The sequence below is a fragment of the Rhinolophus hipposideros genome (genome assembly GCF_964194185.1).
Source record: "Rhinolophus hipposideros genome assembly, chromosome: 19".
NCBI classification, from domain to species: Eukaryota; Metazoa; Chordata; class Mammalia; order Chiroptera; family Rhinolophidae; genus Rhinolophus; species Rhinolophus hipposideros.
In genome coordinates, this window is record NC_138065.1 from 1199849 (window position 1) to 1217337 (window position 17489).

At 57.0% G+C, this 17489-nt stretch overlaps 2 protein-coding genes across 2 annotated transcripts in view; one reads left to right on the forward strand and one right to left on the reverse strand.

Moving 5' to 3' along the window:
* Positions 1-385: 385 nt before the first annotated feature.
* TTC24 (tetratricopeptide repeat domain 24) lies at positions 386-7033 on the reverse strand. The gene is made up of 10 exons (XM_081025727.1): positions 6984-7033; positions 6108-6178; positions 5129-5838; positions 4725-4928; positions 4199-4327; positions 3956-4068; positions 3561-3659; positions 2480-2574; positions 2213-2322; positions 386-1251 (listed from the first exon to the last, which is right to left on the reverse strand). The coding sequence occupies exons 3-10, from the start codon at positions 5832-5834 to the stop codon at positions 1133-1135; spliced, it is 1575 nt and encodes a 524-aa protein (XP_080881853.1). The 5' UTR covers positions 5835-5838; positions 6108-6178; positions 6984-7033; the 3' UTR covers positions 386-1132.
* A 1294-nt stretch (positions 7034-8327) lies between these two features.
* IQGAP3 (IQ motif containing GTPase activating protein 3) overlaps positions 8328-17489 on the forward strand; it is a gene marked incomplete at its 5' end in the record, with an annotated part of 34988 nt that continues 25826 nt past the window's right edge. The window contains 5 exons of the mRNA XM_081025447.1: positions 8328-8364; positions 11238-11325; positions 14793-14949; positions 15501-15578; positions 16744-16820. Coding sequence (XP_080881573.1) covers positions 8328-8364; positions 11238-11325; positions 14793-14949; positions 15501-15578; positions 16744-16820 — 437 coding nt within the window. The remainder of the gene's footprint in view (positions 8365-11237; positions 11326-14792; positions 14950-15500; positions 15579-16743; positions 16821-17489) is intronic.

Below are 17489 nucleotides of genomic sequence, written 5' to 3' on the forward strand. Positions count from 1 at the left end.
GGACATGATCAAGAGGGGATTATCTTATTTCAACTTAAAAAAGACATCTACTTGCCATCTGTCAAAGTGTGGCCAGGCTCTTTTCTTTGAGGATGGGGCCCAGGATTGTAGTTCCCCATCTTCGTTCTTCCATAAACCTCACCAGTTTTTGTATCACCTGCAATTTGCTGTCTGCTTCTTTGAGATGGAAGAAAAACTAGATGGCACATTTGAAGCAATCTGCAAAATTTATCTAGATTTTTTTATGATTTTTCTCCCGATCTGTAATAACCTCCCTGCTCACCTCTAATGCAGGAACAGTTTTTAAAGTGACTCGCCAAGTCTTGTGTCACCAAGTCTTCTAAGTTAGTTTTCACAGAAACAGTGCTTGTTTTCACACTCCTGGCTCATCAGTTCATAGATTTAATTAAATTACAAGTGACAGTAACACGTACACCAGCAGAAACACATTTGGTGTCACGGGTCGCAGAGCTGCACAATGCTGAGGAAGGGTTAGGATCACGGCTTCACCTCTCACCAGCTGCGTGCCCCGGGAGGACAAACTGCCCAACTTTTGTGCCTTCTTTTCCTTCTCTGTGAAAGGGGACTCATCTGCTGTGAGGATTAACCACTGGGAAGCACTTAGAATGTATGTGGCACGTGCTAAGTGTGCAGGAAGCGTTAGGTGATGTGTGTCGCTGCTGGAAGTGACAGCACCAGGGGCCTGCACGCAGCCTCTGCTGTCTCACAGAGGAAGTGGGGTGCATGGGTTGGTTACTACGTTTAGTATTAATATCCCGTTTCCCATATGAGAAGATGGAGGGCTGGGGAGAGTCACTGACGCCAAAGCCTCTTGCCAAGAAGTCATGGTGTTTAGAACTGGCAAGGGCCTTCGTCGTGAAGTTGGATCCAGAGAGAAAGGGGGAAGATTCACCACGCATTCTCCTTTTCTCTCCTGTTGAGTCCAGAAATCCCAGCAGGGAGCAAACAGCCTCAGTGCGGAGGCTGCACATCCCTCGTCCAGCCTGCTTGGAGCCCACCTGCTGTGTTGTCATCGGTGTCTGCACAGCGCAGAGCAACCGGGAAGAGGCTCGGTCCCAGAAACCCCTCGCGTGTGTATGTGGGGGAAGCCAGGGCGGGGCCAGCAGAGCGGTCACATGATCCTGCAGAAGCCCGACGTGGGGGGTCTCCTCTGTGGGCCCCGGCCTGGGGCTGCCTTGGGCTGCGCGGATGACCGGAAGGACGCAGGGCACCGCTTGCCAGTGGGAGTGTCTGTGGAGAGAGCAGAGGCCCCCTCTCTGGCCCTTACCTCTGCAGGTGGGCTCCAGGGCAGCAGGGAGGAGGCGTCAGCGACATGTGCTCCCATGCAGCGGGGACCCTCCCTTTCTCTGAGGCCGACAGGCAGGCAGTGCAGGAGGCAGAGGCCACGCCAGGCCTGCAGAGCTGGCTGAGGGTGCAGATTGCTAAAGGGCTGGGACAGAGGCTCAGAGCACCACATGCCCCCCAGCAGCAGACAGCGCCCCCGGCTCTAACAGTGACCAGGCTCCATCAAAACTGTCGGGAGCTACATCCTCTCCCGCTCCCTTTATCCATTCTCCAGGCCTCCTTCCCTCCCCCAGGGACCCACCTATTGGCTGGGGCCACTGGGTACCAGAAAGCCAGGGTACTCCATTCTGGGGGGGCCTTGGCCTCCACATGGGAGATGGGCCCTGGGTCCTGGGCCTGGACGTACGTACTCATCCAGGCCTCTCTGAACCAAGAACCATCATGGCGGGAGAGAGAACAAGGAGGGTGGGTATCAGAGGGTGCCCCAAGGACAGCGCCCTGTGTGGGGCGGTGCGTGGCATGCCTGGGCCATCGGTGGCTAGATGGGGGAATGGTTTGCCGGTGCCTGGAAGGAAACACTGAAGAGAAGTCAGTGAATTCAAGTCAACCAGCAGCAAGGTGCTCTGCTCCCCGAGTCGGAGGCCTTGGGGGGAAGAGACTCGTCCACTGCCAGCTCCCTGGCGTGTATAGGCTTCCCACCAGCCCTGCTGCTCTGAGACACACAGCTCTGGAAGTGAGGAAGCTTTGGAAGCGAGGACAGGGTGATTCTGGAAAGGCTTTGGGAAAACGGGCCAGGGTCTGGCGAAGAGTAGAAATGGGGCAGCAGACCCGCGGTGGGGAAGGGGGGCAGTAAGGGAAATGCCGGGGAAGAGTGTTCCCTTCAGCCTGACAGCCGGCATCTACTCACACTTCAGTTTCGGTGTAAGCCAGCCCGCCACAGGGATTTTCTCGGAGCCCTCTTCCCCTTCCTCTTCACAGCGCACCTCTAACTCTTCATCTTCCCACCCACCTGAAGATCTGTGGGGGCAGGGACAGGGGCAGAGCCTCACCGGCCAGGTCCCCTCCCCAGTGGGGTTACCTATGAGGTCCCACGCCTGCCACACTGCCCTAACACTACCTCCCAACACCCTCCAGAGGCCACACCCCTCCCCGAAGCTCCGCCCCCGCCCCTCACCTGTGCTGCAGTTGGGCTGGGCCCCTTCCCACCCTGGCTGGGGTCCCTGCTGGGCAGGCTCCACCTGGAACCTGGGGCCTCCTTCGAGCTGAGGTCTGGGGATGAAGGGGAGTAAAGGGACTTGAGAAGAATGGCTGTGGATGTGTGCGTGAGTGTATGTTCCTTCCAGACGCAGGGGCCCCAGAGACAGAGAAGTGCCAGAGACAAACGACTGTGCCACGTGCCTGGGAATGAAATTCCGGGGTGAGGCCCTTTGTTCCGTTAAGGCCCCACTGGTAACTGTCATGTTAGAGCTCAGGCTCACCGCTGTGAGGCGCGGCCAGAGTCTGACCACCACCCCATCCTGCCTGGGACTTCAGGAGCAGCCACAGAAAGTCGGTGGCCAACTTTAGATGGAACCGAGGTCCTCTGACTCCCAATCCAGCCCTCTTCCTGCACCAGGCTAATTTCACTTTGTATGCAAATTGTCAATAGGGTGTCCTAGTCTTTCAAATAAGAGAAGACATAGAACCTATTGAATAAATACTGTAAACACTGAAATATCTCAGCTCCTGGGGTGGGAGGTTTCCTGAGGGTATCTCAAAGGGTGAGGGAGGGAGGGTGGAGAGACGCCAACTTGTAGAGAGAGGCTGGGAACCTGAGAAGGAGGGGCACGGTGGAGAGCCCCAGAGAAGTGTCCCCCAGAAGAGGACACAGGAGAGAGGGACTTCCTTGGAGCACTGCCCCCCTCCTGTGGCCCTTTTGGGAACTGCAGCCAGGGACTTAAAGCACCACCTCCTCCCTGGTGGGGCTCAGGGCCCTGGATTCCACCTGTTGGCCTTCACCCGCTGAGCCGGTCACCACTCAGCCAAGGCCTGGCACAGCCCTAGTGTTGGGCACGTGCCACGACCCCCAGCCCTCCGCCCAGCCCCTAGTGGCCTCAGGAAAGTGATGTGTGTCCCATATGCTGGCCCTGGGGCAGATAAGCTCAGGGGAGCAGTCAGGCGCAGTGTCCCTGACCTGAGAACAGCAGCTCTGCTTACCTCCCCCTCCCCCCCATAGCCTCCCCACCCCCAGCTCCCTGTCTCGGGTGTTTTCTCACCAGGGTGTGAGTTGGGACCAGCCCCCCTTGCGCCAGGTGGGTCCTCATGGCATCCGCCAGCTTGGCCACCAGCCGCTCTCTCACAGAATCTGGCTCCTTCTGGGGAGAGGGAGGGTAATGGGGCCATGGGGAAGGCCTGGGAATCGGAAGAAAGGAACAGGACAGGGAGGAGGGAAGGGGACTTTGTCTTTCTTCTCCTTCATCCCCGTGCCTCTGTCAGGGTCCTGCCCAGACCTGGACAGAGATGGATTCTTCCCCACAACAGTGTCCTGGGACCTAGCACACAAAGTGCCCAGGGCATGTTTGATGAGTGAATGAATGGGGGAGAAGGCACAGCATCGAGGCAGGAGTGTCAGCGGGCTGGCAGGAAGTTGGGCCCTGATGGAGGGTCTCACCTGACACCGGGCCAACGCTGCCTTATAGTACCTCAGGGCCTGCTCATGCTGCCCCAGTCTGGCTGCGGCTGCCCCCAGGCCCTCGCAGGCTTGCCACTGACCCTTCACGTCACCTGGGGAAGACAGCCTGACAGGTCCTTTCATGGCTCCTTACCCCAATGACCCTCCCTCCAGAGGTACTCCCCACCCCCACCCCCACCAGCCCCAAGGACTCTCTGCAACCTGCTACCCCCTGGCCCTCACCTGCATCCTGGGCAGCCTGCAGAGCGTGCAAGTAGTTGTCCCTGGCGGCCTTGTGGTCCCCCAGCTGGCTCAGCGCAAATGCCAGGCTGCCGAAGCTCCGGCCCTGTTCCCACCGCTGCCCCACAGAGCCTGGTGACACAGCCCCCACCATCCCCAGAGGGCCTGGCTGCTGGGGTGTCCACACCGTGCCCCCAGCAACCAAGGGACGGGGGTGGGTGCACACACCCAGCCTCTCCCCAGTCTGAGTTTTGGCCTGAGTGCCTCCCTGGCTAGTCTGAGCCAGGCGGCAGGCCAGGCTGGTGTGAATAGCTGTTCCATCTCCCAGCCCCAGGCTTCTCCGCTGGGCCCACAGCCCTGTGTCCTGCCTGGCTGTCCCACTCCTGCATCCAGCCCTCAGCGCTGGTTCTGGGCTTCCCGGCCCCACGGCTAGTCCTAAAGGTCCACCCACGCTTCAGCCTTGGGGCCCCTGCCGGCACCCCCCCTTAGTCCCTTGGCCCCAATCCCATCCCCCAGCCTAGGTGCTCACCGTGCAGGTCGGCAGCCTTCTGGTGGAATTCCCGGGCCTCCCGATAGCTGCCCAGGGCATTGTGGGCCATCCCCAGGTTTCTCAGCACTGTGGCCTCCTCTCCTGGCCCGGGGCACAGGGGCAGGGCCTGCAGGAAGGCCTCTGCTGCTAGTGGGAACAGCTGGAGCTGGCAGTAGCTCAGGCCTAGGTCGTTATAGAGTTGCCCTAGAGGGCGAGGCCAGGGTCACCGGTGGCCAGGTCAGAGGCAGCTGAGGATGTACTGGTGTAGCCCCTGTCCCACTCTCCCAGGGTCCCCCCGGCCCCTTCCCCAGCCCTCGGAATTGCCTCTGCTTCCACCCCACCTCCCACAGCACCCCAGGTCTGACTGGCCCCAGGTCCCATGCCTCGCTGCCCGAAGGCCTCACCCAGCAGTCCCCGCTCAGCGCTCTTCTCAGCGAGCCGCCGGCTCTCCTCCAGCACCCGCACCACTTCTCCCACACGGTGCTGCCCGCTCTTCAGCAGGCACCCCGCTGCAGCCCCCAGGGCCAGGGCTGCGGCCCGGGGCTGCCCTGCTTGGGCGTAGGCCCGGCTCGCCTCCTGTAGGTAGTGGGCGGCTAGCTCAGGCCGTCCCAGAGCCTGGTAGCAGGCTCCCATTTTGGCCTGGGCTTGCCCCTGGTCACCGAGTGGCTGGTAGTGGCCCAGGGCCCTGTGGTACCAGGCCAACGCTTGAGGCAGGTCCCCCAGGGCATGGTATGCCAAAGCCACGTTGAAACACTGGTCACCATGACACCTGCCCTGTGCCTTCTCAGGCTGGGCTCGCAGGAGCAACTCAAGGCCTCTGGCTGGGTCCCCAGTCTCCACGTAGGCAGCCCCCAGGTTGAAGGCACAGGCCCGGAGAACAGGGGTGTCCCTTTTCCGTGGGGCCTTGGAGGCGAGGAGGAAGGCCCTCTGGAAGTTGGTCAAAGCCTCATGGTTCCGGCCGGCCAGTAGGGCCCCGTGGCCGGCCCTGGTGAGGGCTTGGATGCTGGCCTCATGTGGCCACTTTCTTCTCTTCTCTTTCTTCTTTGAGCTTGAGAGTTCAGGCTCAGGCTCTTGCGGGGTACCGTCAGGGTTGGGGGACGTTCCTGACATGGTGCTGCCAATGACAACAGACAGCACAGGGCCCAGCACGTCACCCTTGGCTTCCTCCAAAGCAGGATCCCCGTGTCCCTGCCCTGCTGGGACCCCAGGGCTTCAGGAATGTCTCTGTGGCACCTACTCCAACTGTCCCACTGGGTACCATGCCAACTCACTCTACTGTCCTGATTAATTCTTAGTCCTCCTTCAAGACTCAGTTCTAGCTGTCCCCCGCACCCCAGCCGGGTCCTTCTGTACGCCCACCCCACCCTCTGTCTTTCATGGCACCTGTCACACGGGAGCAGAGTTGGTAACGTCCTGTCTCTCTCCCCATTCAGATCTGGAGCAACTCGAAGGGCCTGGCACATAGTAGATTCTCAATAAATGTTCATCAAACGAGGAAGGGTTCTGGGGATGGGTGGTCGTATGGTAGCACAACACCGCGAGTACGCTATATGCCACCTAACATGGCTTAAAATGCCCTATTTTATGTTACCTCTGTTTTACCGCAATACGCTGTTTGCTGAATGAATAAATGAATGGACGGATGAACAGAGCAGACCCAGGCCCTCTCCTCCATCATCTCCTCCGTCCTGTGCCTCCACACACACCCATCCACTCATAAGCTAGGTGCTCCTGCTGTCTAACCCCAAGACATTGTTGGGCGTCACTTCAACAAATACTCAGGGAGCTCCTGCCATGTGTTGGAGCCATACAAAGCCCTGGGGGCACAAAGCGGAAAAAGCTATCGAGTTGGCAAGGAGCCAAGGTCCAGGAGTGAGGACATGTCTATTTACTGCCAGCTCTCATCCTCAGGGGGGAACTTTTCCTCCCCTATCCCCTTGGCTTTCTGTCTGCTGGCTAATTTCAGTCCCCCAACACCCTGTCTCCAGGCTACTCTTAAACCCAAGTACACTTCTTGGGTTTAAGCCTTTTCCTGAACTCTCCTCCCAAGAGACAGAAAAAGGGGTGGAGAAGACCCAGGCACTGAGTCCTCAGCCCCACCCATTTTCTTCTCTCCCTCCCCCTCTTTTTAGGAGGAGCAGGCTGAAGTGATACATTTTCCTTTTAAAGAAATTCCCACTGCTCCTAAGAACACCCAGGACTCCTGCTTCTTCAAAGGCCCTCACTCAGTCTTGGGGCTGCAGCCATGAGATGCCTTACCTCCTTCCTTCCTTCCTTCGATCTTCTCCACGGAGGGCTTTCTGGAATGGTCCCTCAGGCTTGGGTTACCTCCCCCAGCTCTCAGCTCGGAGCTGGAGGGTTACCAGACAACCAGGTACCGCCCTCCTGTCCTGGTGAAGTCTTTGATTGACAGAACAGGTGCCCTATCTTAGACATGGATACCTGGATTCCACCGCCCTTCCTGTCCCATCACTCCCCACTCCTGCAGACACACCCCTCAAGTACCTCATCAGGGGCTTGTTGCTAGTTAGAACCTCTAAGCTCATCTATGCAGTACCCCTATTTCACAGAGTGGCGGGGGAGGTTGGGTGGAGGGGGTCCCAGGCTCAGAGAGCAGGTGTGCCTTGCCTGAGGTCACAGAGCAGCCAGGCAGCTGGGATTAGACCCCAGGTTTTCTGATTCGGAGCCGAGGAGCTTAGCAGTACTCTTCACTCACTGTGACTGCAAAGTGTAACGAGGCTTGAGCTGGCGGGGAAGTGAGCCCTTACACGCACACACACGTGAGCACCCACACACACTCACGCGCTTGCACACTGTGCTTTTGTGTGGTGGTCTCACAGTTGGGAACAAGGTGAAAGGCTAATGGTCAGGAGAGGCCTGGGGATCAGAAGAGCCTCCCTGCCCCATTTCCCCAGCTCCACTGCTCTGCAGCCCCCAAGCGGTGCTGCGAACCGCAGGCGCCAGGACAACCAGCGCCTACGGCCCCAACTCACCAAGCCGGCCTTGCACCAAAGCAGATGCCTTCGCTCAGCTGGGGGAGGCCTCTTTAAGTTGACAGGCCTTTGCCCGAGACAGTAAGGCAACAGCGGGGTCAGCGATGGCCTTCTCCCTCTGTGTTTCACTGATCTCTGACTTATTTGACCGTGTGTTTATCACTCATTTCAGAACAGCAAGCTTCTTTCGGGCCCTCACTGTGCTTATTCATCTGTGCACCGCCCTACCACCTAGTTTAGGTAGGACACAGCCCCCAGCAGGCCCTCAAGTCAGCGGGACCAAGGAATACTATAGGAAGAGGGGCGGGCTTAATGGGAATAGTGGGGGAAATGACAGGGGCAACGGCAGGGGCAGGGGCTCCTCGAAATAAGACGGTTTAGCAGCGAAGGAGCCCGGGAGGGACAGCAAGCCAAGGTGCCGCGAGGAGGGCGCGCCCTTCTCCCGCTCGGGCGGTCCTCTCGTGCTCGCCACCTGGCGGCGCGCCTTTGCAGCCTGGAACTACAAATCCCAGGGCCCCCTGCGCGCAGACCGGAAGTGTCCTGTCCGACCTTGGCGACGGTGAGGGGCGGTGGCCGGCGGCGGGAGATTCAAACTTGGAGCAGCAGGAACATGGAGGGGAGAGGAGCGGGCCCCGGCCGGGCTGCCGGTGAGTGTCAGAAGGGGCGGAGGAGGGTCCGGCGGTGGTGCCAGCGGTCGGGGGCGCGGCGGTCGGGGCCTGGGGAGAGGTTGGGGCGCGGGGGCTGGGAGAATGTGGGTGGTCCGCACGGCCCCTTGGCAGGGAGCGGTTACCGACGGCTGCCACGCTTGCCAAGCGCGGCCAGGGGGCAGGACGCCCGGGGCGCCGGCCTGGAGATGGCGGGGAAGCAGAGTTCTGCCACCCCAACGTGTGCCTTTGGGGACATTGACCTGACGCTGGCGGTGACGAGACAAAAGACTCCGAAGGAAGCTGCGACCCTCCCCCTCCCTGCCTGAAGGAAATCGGGTGGAAAGGCCGCCCCAGGAAGGCAGCGCCCCTCGGCCCGGTGCTGTGCACCCGACGTGGCGGGCAGGGAGGGGCCCCGAGGGCTGTTCGCGGAGCCCCCTGCGCGCCGCGCGTGTGCGCGGCCCGGCCAGAAGCCTTCGCCACGTGTGTGCTCCTCCCCGGGCGCCCGGGACCTACCTGCTTCCCTGGGAATCCCAGCGCCCCGCCGGCCTCGCCTTTGTGCAGGAGGGCACGTTAGCCTCAGCTGCCCAGTGCTTTTTGGGGTCTCAGATTCTCAGGGCCCCCCCCACCTCCGTCATCACCTTTGGACCTTTGCGTCTGTTCACCTGTCTCCTGTTAATTTGATTATCGGCCCAGCCAGAAGCACTTAGAAAGGCGAAACTTATTTTTTCGACCCCCCCCCCGGGGCTCCTGGACTTTCGGATGCCTCTTGGAGCCAATGTCTGTTAAACGTCAGGGCGCCAGAATTACCGGGGGGCGTGTTTAAAATGCAGATTCACAGCCCGCCCCCCGCGCGTCAGGTCCCTGGGTCCGGGTGGGGGCCCATCATCGCACGCACGTGTTCCAGCGCTGCTGGGCTCTGTCCTCACCTCAGGTGGTGGGGAGGCAGGGAGTTCCTGGCCCACACTTTCCAAAGCACTGCTCTAGAAAGGGCGAGGAGTCCGAAGGATGGGGCCGCAGAAAGGCTCCCATCCGACCTTTTTGGAAAGAAAGGCAAAATCTCCTCTCCCACCCTTTTCCCTTCCTCTCCATCAGATTTCAGAAAACAAAGTTCACGTTCGGCAAGGTGGTGAAGGAAAGCTAGTTCCAGACCTGAGAAGAGCAGGAAGACTGATTTTTTTTTTTTTTTAGACTGTGTGTGTCTGTCCCAAGCCCCGCCCGGCTCTCAGAGTCCTGAATTCATAACTCTGAGGTGATGTCATTCACTTACTGGTTTATTTTCCATGCTTAGCAACCAGCAACCAGCACTTGTTCCTTGAACACCCCCTCGGAGGAACTGCTGGATTTCCTGCGGTTGGCCAGTACTTTCAAATCTGAGCATGGAGAGCGTGTGTGCATGTGTGTGTGTGTGTGTGAACTGCCAATTCAAACAAGCCCTGCCCCTCCCCCCAAACACTGAAGGATATGTAATAAAAAGAAATAAGATAAAGAGTGGGAATGACATTAAGTGCTGAGGCAAAGACAGATTGGCTACGGTCTGTCTCTTTTCAAGCCCTCCGAGTTTATTTTCTTGGTGTGTGTGTGTGCGTGTGTGTGTATAGGCTTCTCTCATCCTGATTCTGTGTTTGTCTAGAGAGATGGGGGAGAGGAGAAAGAAGGAGAAGGGGAGGCTGTGGCCGAGGCAGGACGTGAATCCCCTCTCGTTTCAGGGGTTCTCTGTTCTTGAGTTTGGGGGTCAGAAGATCGTCTGCATTTTATTTAGCCTGGAGATTATTTTCCTTCTCCGGTGACCAATACCAAAATGGAGAGTAAGATACCAGCTTTGTGATCTTTGAAAGTTCTTTGTCCTTCCGTTTAATCCCAAGTGACTGGCCTTTTTCACGCAGGGCTCTCTGTTGAACTGCCTTTTTCCCCTTTCCACCTGTTCATTCTTTAAGATTCTTTAAGGTTCATTTCATCGGCAGAATCCTTTGCTTTCCCTGCTGCTGGTATGGGCATGGACTGTTCATGGGCAGTAATCACCGCACATGAGGTTGGAGTTTTTACCTACATGCTGTCCTATTCTAATAATTACCTCTGTATTTGTCGAGAGCAGGGGTCCACCTGTCGTGTGGAGGTACTGGGTGAACGGACGGCTGTTGAATGATGAGTCCTAGTCGGTTCTGCTCACCTAGCCCCTGGGACAGTACCTGAGGACACAAGCCCTGTTCTTGGAGAACTCAGTCTAATTAGGGATAAAATAAGGGGTGAAGTTCCCAGCCAAGGAGCTATGTGGACATCCCTGCTGGGAGGCACTCGGGGAGGGTCCGTGACGTAGATTTGGGAAGGAGGAGGAAGGAGGTCAGGAAGATGGCTGGGGACGATGGGGAGGGATGCGTCTGAGACAGAAGGGTCCCCTGTTCATGGGTGGAGAGCCCCCTCGCACAGGGTGCTGACTAGGGCAGCTTTACTGGAGGGGGCAGAAGAGCAGAGCCAGGCTGTCCTGGGAGGAGGGAGGGAGATTTGGGAGATGCGTCCGGTCTTCGAGCAGTTGCCAAGGACTGTCTGTTAAGAAGAAGCTTCAGGGAGGAGTGGCCAAATGGCTCAGGTGGTTAGAGCGCAAGCTCTTAATGATAGGGTTGCTGGTTTGATTCCCGCACGGGATGGTGGGCTGTGCCCCCTGCAACTAAGATTGAAAACGACATCTGGACCTGGAGCTGAGCTGCGCCCTCCACAACTAGATTGAAGGACGACTTGACTTGGAGCTGATGGGCCCTGGAGAAGCACAGTGTTCCCCAATATTCTCCAATAAAAAAATTAAAAAAAAAAAAGCTTCAGTGCTATGACCGAGCCTCTGCTGAACGCACCTTCTTGGGCCTTACCCCCTCGCTCCTCAGGTGACCGCCTCACAGCTGAGGAGATGGACGAGCAGCGGCGGCAGAACGTGGCCTACCAGTACCTGTGCCGGCTGGAGGAAGCCAAGCGGTGAGCGGAAGCACTGCCTCCTGTGGGCTCCCCTCCCACGCTGCCCACCCCAGGCACCTGCCCCCAGGGCAGATGCCGGAGCACAGGCGTCCATTCTGTGGGAAAGGGAGACTGGCTATAGCATCTTTCTTTTTTTCAAGGCTTTCGTTTTTTTAGAGCAGTTTTAAGTTCCCAGCAAAATTCAGAGGAAGATACAGAGATTTTCCCCCAGGCCCCTTGCTGCCCCCCACACACACACACATCCTCCCCCATTATAAACATCCCCAGCAGAGGGGACATTTGTTATGATGGATGGACCAACACTGATACATCACTGTCACCCAGAGTCCGTAGTTGACATTAGGGTGACTTGGTGTTGTACGTTCTGTGGATTTGGACACATGTGCAGTGACATGTCCACCCTATAGGCTCACACAGAATTCTTTCACTGCCCTAAATTCCTCTGAGCTCTGTTCATCCCTCCCTCCCCTCAGGCCCCTGGCAACCCCTGATCCTTGTACTGTCTCCATAGTTTTGCCTTTTCCAGAGTGTCCTGTAGTTGGAATCATACAGCAGCCTCTTCAGGTGGGCTTCTTTGACTTAGTAATGTGTATTTAAGGTTTCCTCCATGTCTTTTCATGACTTAATAGTACATTTCTTTTTTGCTGAGTAATATTCCATGGTCTGGACGGACCACAGTTTACTAGTTCAGTCACCAAGGACATCTTGGCGGCCATCCAGGTTTTGACAATTACGAACAAAGCTGCTGTAAATATCTGTGTGCAGGCTTCTGCGTGGATATAAGTTTTCAGCTCCTTTGGGTAAATACCAAGGAGCACGACTGCTGGATTGTAAGGTGAGAGCGCGCTGGTTTTATAAGAAACCTCCAAACTGCCTGCCAAAGTGGCTGCACCATTTGCGTCCCCACCACAGTGACTGAGAGTTCCTGGGGCTCCATGTCCTTGCTATCATTTGGTGTCGTCAGCATTCCAGATTTTGGCTCTTCTAATGGCCGTGTATTGGGATCTCATCGCTGTTTTAATTTGCAGTCTCCTGATATAAAAGGGGGAAGTATCTTCTTGTGCTTATTTGTCATCTGCGTGTCTTTGGTGAGGTGTCTGTTAAGGTATTTGGCTCATTTTTAATCGAGTTGTTTGTTTTCTTACGGTTGAGTTTTGACAATTGCTTGTATGTCTTGGATAACAATCCTTTATCAGATTTGTCTTTTGCAAATATTTTCTCCCGGTCTGGATTATCTTCTCATTCTCTTGACACTGTCTTTCGTAGAAGTTTTTAATTTTAGTGAAGTCCAGCTTATCAATTCTTTCTTTCAAGAATGGTGCCTTTGTTGTGTCTAAAAAGTCACTGCCATACCCGAGCTCATCTAGGTTTTCTCCTATGTCTTCGTCTAGGAGTTTAATAGTTTGCGTTTTACTTGTAGGTTGATGCTCCATTTTGAGTTGATTTTTGTGAAGGGTGTAAGGTCTGTGTTTAGATTCAGGTTTTGCCTGTGGATGTCCTGTTGTGCCAGCTCCATTTTTTTGAAGAGACTTACTTTTCTCCATTGTGTTGCCTTTGCTCCTTCGTTACAGATCGGTTGCCTATGTGTATGTGGGTCTATTTCTGGGCTCTCTGTTCTGTTCCATTGGTCTACTTGTCTTCTCTTTCACCAGCCCCACCGTGTCTTGATTATTGTGGCTAAGTCGGGTAGTATCAGTCGTCTAGCTTGGTTCTACACCTTCACTATTGGGTTGGCTATTCTGGGCTGGTTGCCTCTCCACATAAACTCTAGAATCGGTTTGTCAATACCCACAAAGTAACTACCTGGGATTCTGGTTGGGACTGCATTGAATCTATAGGTCAAGTTGGGAAGAACTGATATCTTGAAGTATTGAGTCTTCCTATCCATGAGCGGGAATATCTCTCTGTTTATCCAGTTCTCTGATTTCGTTCATCAGAGTTCTACAGTTTTCCTTGTATAGGTCTTGTACGTATTTTCTTAGATGTATCCTAAGTATGTGATTTTCGGGGTGCTGAGGTGAATGGTACTGTGTGTAATTTCAAATCCCACTTGTTTGTCACTGGTGGACAGGAAAGCCACTGACTTTTGTCTATTAACCTTGTGTCCTGCAGTCTTGCTGTGATCGTTTTTTGATCCCAGGAGTTTTTTGGTCAGTTCTTGCAGATTTCCTACGTAGACCGTCTTGCCATCTGTGAACAAAGACATAATCACATCCATTTGCTGCCCACACACCTCAGTGCGTGTCTCTCAAATAGATGGACAGCTGCTTACCTAACCACAAGCCATTCTTCTCCAACGAAGTTATCTGCTAATCCTTGGGAGATCAATACCCAGGCCATTTTCAAATTTTCCTGATTGTCTTAAGAAAAAAAAAAATCAATTTTTACAATTGACTTATTCAAATAAGGGTCTCAAGAAGTTCACATATTACATTTGGTCGTGATGCCTCTTAAGTCCCCTCTAATGTAGAACAGCCCACCTTGTCGTGCTTTGTGTCACCGGCTTGTGGAAACCGGGTCATTGCTGTGGAACATACCGCTTTCTGGCTGTGTCTCTTCACTTTCCTGGCTCCCTCCACTTGTCCCTCCCTCTCCACATTTCCTGTAAATGGATGTTGGCTCCAGAGGCAGGATAAGAGCTTCATTCTTTCCTTGTAGTCAATAGTGTATTTTTAACGTTCTTCAAAAAAGTAGGTAGGGTGGCTGGACAGGAAATCAGGTGTCTGCGACAGGGATGGCGTGAGGTGACTTAGGACTGGCTGTCTTTCCCATCGACCCTGACCTGCCGAGAAGTTCGCAGGGCCCCTCTGAGGAGCCCTTTGTCTCCCTCAGACAACTGTCAGCATTTATACTCAGTGTTTTCACGTCCGTGAGCTCATGAGCCCTGCCTGGCAGCTGCCCCTGACGCAGGCAGTGAGGTGCTGAGCTTTCATTGTGCGGACTCTGCACTGAGGTTCAGGTGAGGTGGGGGGATGGGTGGAGAGCAGGTCTCCTGGTCCTCAGGCCGCCCCCTCCCGTCCACCGGGGCTCCCACACCCCCGCCCTCACCACCATCAGAGCTGGTTTAGGGGCTGACGAGGCCATTCAGCCCGGCGTGATCTTTCTGCACCTGGGCTCTCCGAGCGCGTGACAGTGACAAGTGAGCACCCTCCCTTTGGTCCAGCAGTCAGTGCATAGCAGACTGCGTGAGGGGTTGTGTCGTGTAGCGGATGAGCCTGTGTAATCCCCCTGAACGTGGGCCGTTCAGGAGCTGCGGGGGAGGACTTCCGGGGGTGCGGGCTGACAACTGGCCATCCAGGTGTCTGGGGCAGCTCGGGAGAAGGTAGCAGGAGCCAGGCAGGTAGGGGAGCTGGGAGTGGGCTGCCGAGGGGGTGAGGGGCGGGGCGGGCCTGTTGTTAGGGCGAGCTGAGCTGTGGTGGCCTGGTGGCCAGAGCGGTGACAGGGCGCCCCTGTGTCCGTGCTCACAGCTGGATGGAGGCCTGCCTGAAGGAGGAGCTTCCGCCCCCAGTGGAGCTGGAGGAGAGCCTCCGGAACGGAGTGCTGCTGGCCAAGCTGGGTCACTGTTTTGCGCCTTCTGTGGTTCCCCTGAAGAAGATCTATGACATGGGGCAGCTGCGGTACCAGGTGGGAGCACAGGTCCCCTTCTCCCTCTTCCTCTCACACCGCGCCTCTCGCGGCTGTGAGTAGGGTGGCCGTATCGTCACTGCGAGCCTGGGTACTTGGGAGGACGGCCAGTATCGTTGGGTGTCTCCCAGCCAGGCGTCGGCGTTAGCCTTAGCGAGGGACGCCCATGAAGGGGCTTTGAGACCTGCTGTGAGGCCCCCAGCAGATTTGTCTGCCCCAGCCTACACTCAGGCTTGAGGGCTTCGCCACCCTGAAGGTGCCCTGGGCACCCAGCCTGTCCCTGTGTCCCTTATAGCCCAAGCTCCGCACCTGGCTCTGTGCTCCCCTTTTTGTAGGAGCCTTACCAGCTTGCTAACCCATCCCTGTGCCACCCTCCCCACACATCCCGCTGGGTCGTCCGTTCCCTCTGGTTTCTGTCCTGGGGGGTGGGAAGTCCACGGGGCAGGGTCCTCTGGCCCCCCAGCTCCTTGGATCTCCAAGCTGTGGTCTGGGCTGCGCTTGCAGGGAACCCTGGGAACGATGGGAATGGAGTCTCTTTCTTTCCCGTTCAGGCAACCGGCTTGCATTTCCGCCACACAGACAACATCAACTTCTGGCTGTCCGCGATTGCCCACGTCGGTCTGCCTGCGGTAATGCCGGCTCGGGTGGGCTTCGTCTCGCTCCTCCCCTCCCCCAGTCCTTACCACACACTCGATCTGCCTGGCGCCCGGTAGCCCTCACCTCCATGTGTCTTCTAAACTAACTTAGTCAGAGGGTTTAAGTCCCTTGGGGCCGTGTCCTCGACCCCGGCTACTGGGTCCCCGCCTCCACTTTCTTCTGGGTGAAAGGAGGTGAAGGCTCCCTGGCCCACGCGGCTCCGTTCCCACTCGGCAGTGGGCCCCTGTGTGAGGCAGGGGGTGGAGTTCATGCTGGGCAGCCGTCTTCCCACCGGACTTTCATAGCGGGAAGCCGGCCGCACCACGCCCGGGTGAGGCACCCCCGCCACCTGGCTGCAGGCTGCGTGTCTGTCCCGCGGGAGCTCACCTGGCTCCTCGACTGCAAAACAAGTGTCAAAACCCTGGCCCTGTGCACCTCACAGGCTGTCAGGAGGCTGACACGGGAGCACGTTCCCTTTGTGAGTCTACGCTCAGGCACGAGCGGATTCTACCCTGGTTTCTTTCTGCTTTGTCTCTCTTCACTGCAGAAGAGAATTATAAGACAAGGGAGTAGAAAGAAAGGAAGACGCTGTAGGCAGAGGCAGGAGTGGTCGAGGCCATGTGTCCTCAGTGGGTGGTAGCACTCGTCTCTGGGTTTGCTCCTTATGACTCTAATGTACCAACAGGTACTGAGGTTAGACCTCACTGCAGTCGCCAGGCGGCCTGGCAAGCTGTGCCCGCAATGACTCAGTTCCTGAGCAGAGGCCTCTGGTTGCAGGCGGGTGACATGGCCCGACCCCTCTGGGGTCCTTGACAGAGTATCCCCCACGGGGCCCTCTAAGAGCGTGGTCAGCCCCCCCGTAGGCCACCTTTCTGACGAGTCCCAGGAGGGGGCACAGGCTGGCTGTGTGTGCTGGAGGCCAGGCCTGCTTCCTGTCGCCCTGACGGCCTTGCCTGCTGTTTGGTTAACCTGGGGCTGAGGCTAGGCTGGGTCCCAGCCTATTATGTGTCCCCACTGCCCTTCTTTCACCTGTGCCGTCTGTAAGCGGTTGGAGGAACTGACTAGAAGCCCCAGGCCACAGAGGAGGGCCCATGGCTCAGCGTCCTGTCCAGACCTGGCACAGTCTCCAGTGGCAGTAACCGGCTGCTTTCCCCGCAGACCTTCTTCCCGGAGACCACGGACATCTATGACAAGAAGAACATGCCCCGCGTGGTCTACTGCATCCACGCACTCAGGTGACGACCCCAAGCTTCTGTCATCCTGGCTCCTGTGGGTGGACGCAGTCAACAGTTGTCAGCGAGAAACGCGGCAGCGGGAGGGCAGAGGGCAGACCCACCCTGGGGCACACATCTCAGGGGGGGTGCCAGGGTTGTGCGGTTATGGCCACACTACGTGCATGTTTGTGGGACCTCTGTGCGTGCCTGTGGGTGCAGGACAAGAGCAGAGGGAGGCGGCTGCGCCACACAGGACCCATCGAGAGCGCCACATGCCCGTCACGTAGTGTGAGTGGCGAGGGCTGTTGGGTTTTCCCAGCCAGCCATCGGCCCCCACGTGGCTGAACCACAGAGAGTGGTGGAGCAGCTCCTGTGTCCTCCACGCCATGTCTTCCTGACCTGGTTTCCCGTGTCCTTTCAAGCCTCTGTGCCGTGGCTCAGTGGGTCCCTCCCTGCCCTCCGTGCCCATTGGTGACCTGCTGGTGCCCCGTGCCCTTCTCTGAGGCTTTGCTGACCCCCCTGCCTCCCACAGCAGCCTGTCTTCTGTAGCACTTGCCCAGCAGTGCCTTCCAATCACTTCTCTCCCTGTGGCTTGGGGGTGACTGAGGGTGGGAGCTGCTGAGTGGGTCCCTCTGCAGGTCCCCACAGTATTTCCTACAAACCCGTATGGGCAGCGTGTCCAAACGAATA

What these genes read in the sequence shown, in the direction of transcription:
- TTC24 (XM_081025727.1), bottom strand. Translation starts at nt 5,834, where the DNA reads ATGTCAGGAACGTCCCCCAACCCTGACGGTACCCCGCAAGAGCCTGAG. An exon ending in GCAGGCTGCCCAGGATGCAG is followed by an intron (nt 4,069 to 4,198) that starts GTGAGGGCCAGG and finishes TGTCTTCCCCAG; the next exon opens with GTGACGTGAAGGGTCAGTGG. An exon ending in CAGCGTTGGCCCGGTGTCAG is followed by an intron (nt 3,660 to 3,955) that starts GTGAGACCCTCC and finishes CCCTCTCCCCAG; the next exon opens with AAGGAGCCAGATTCTGTGAG.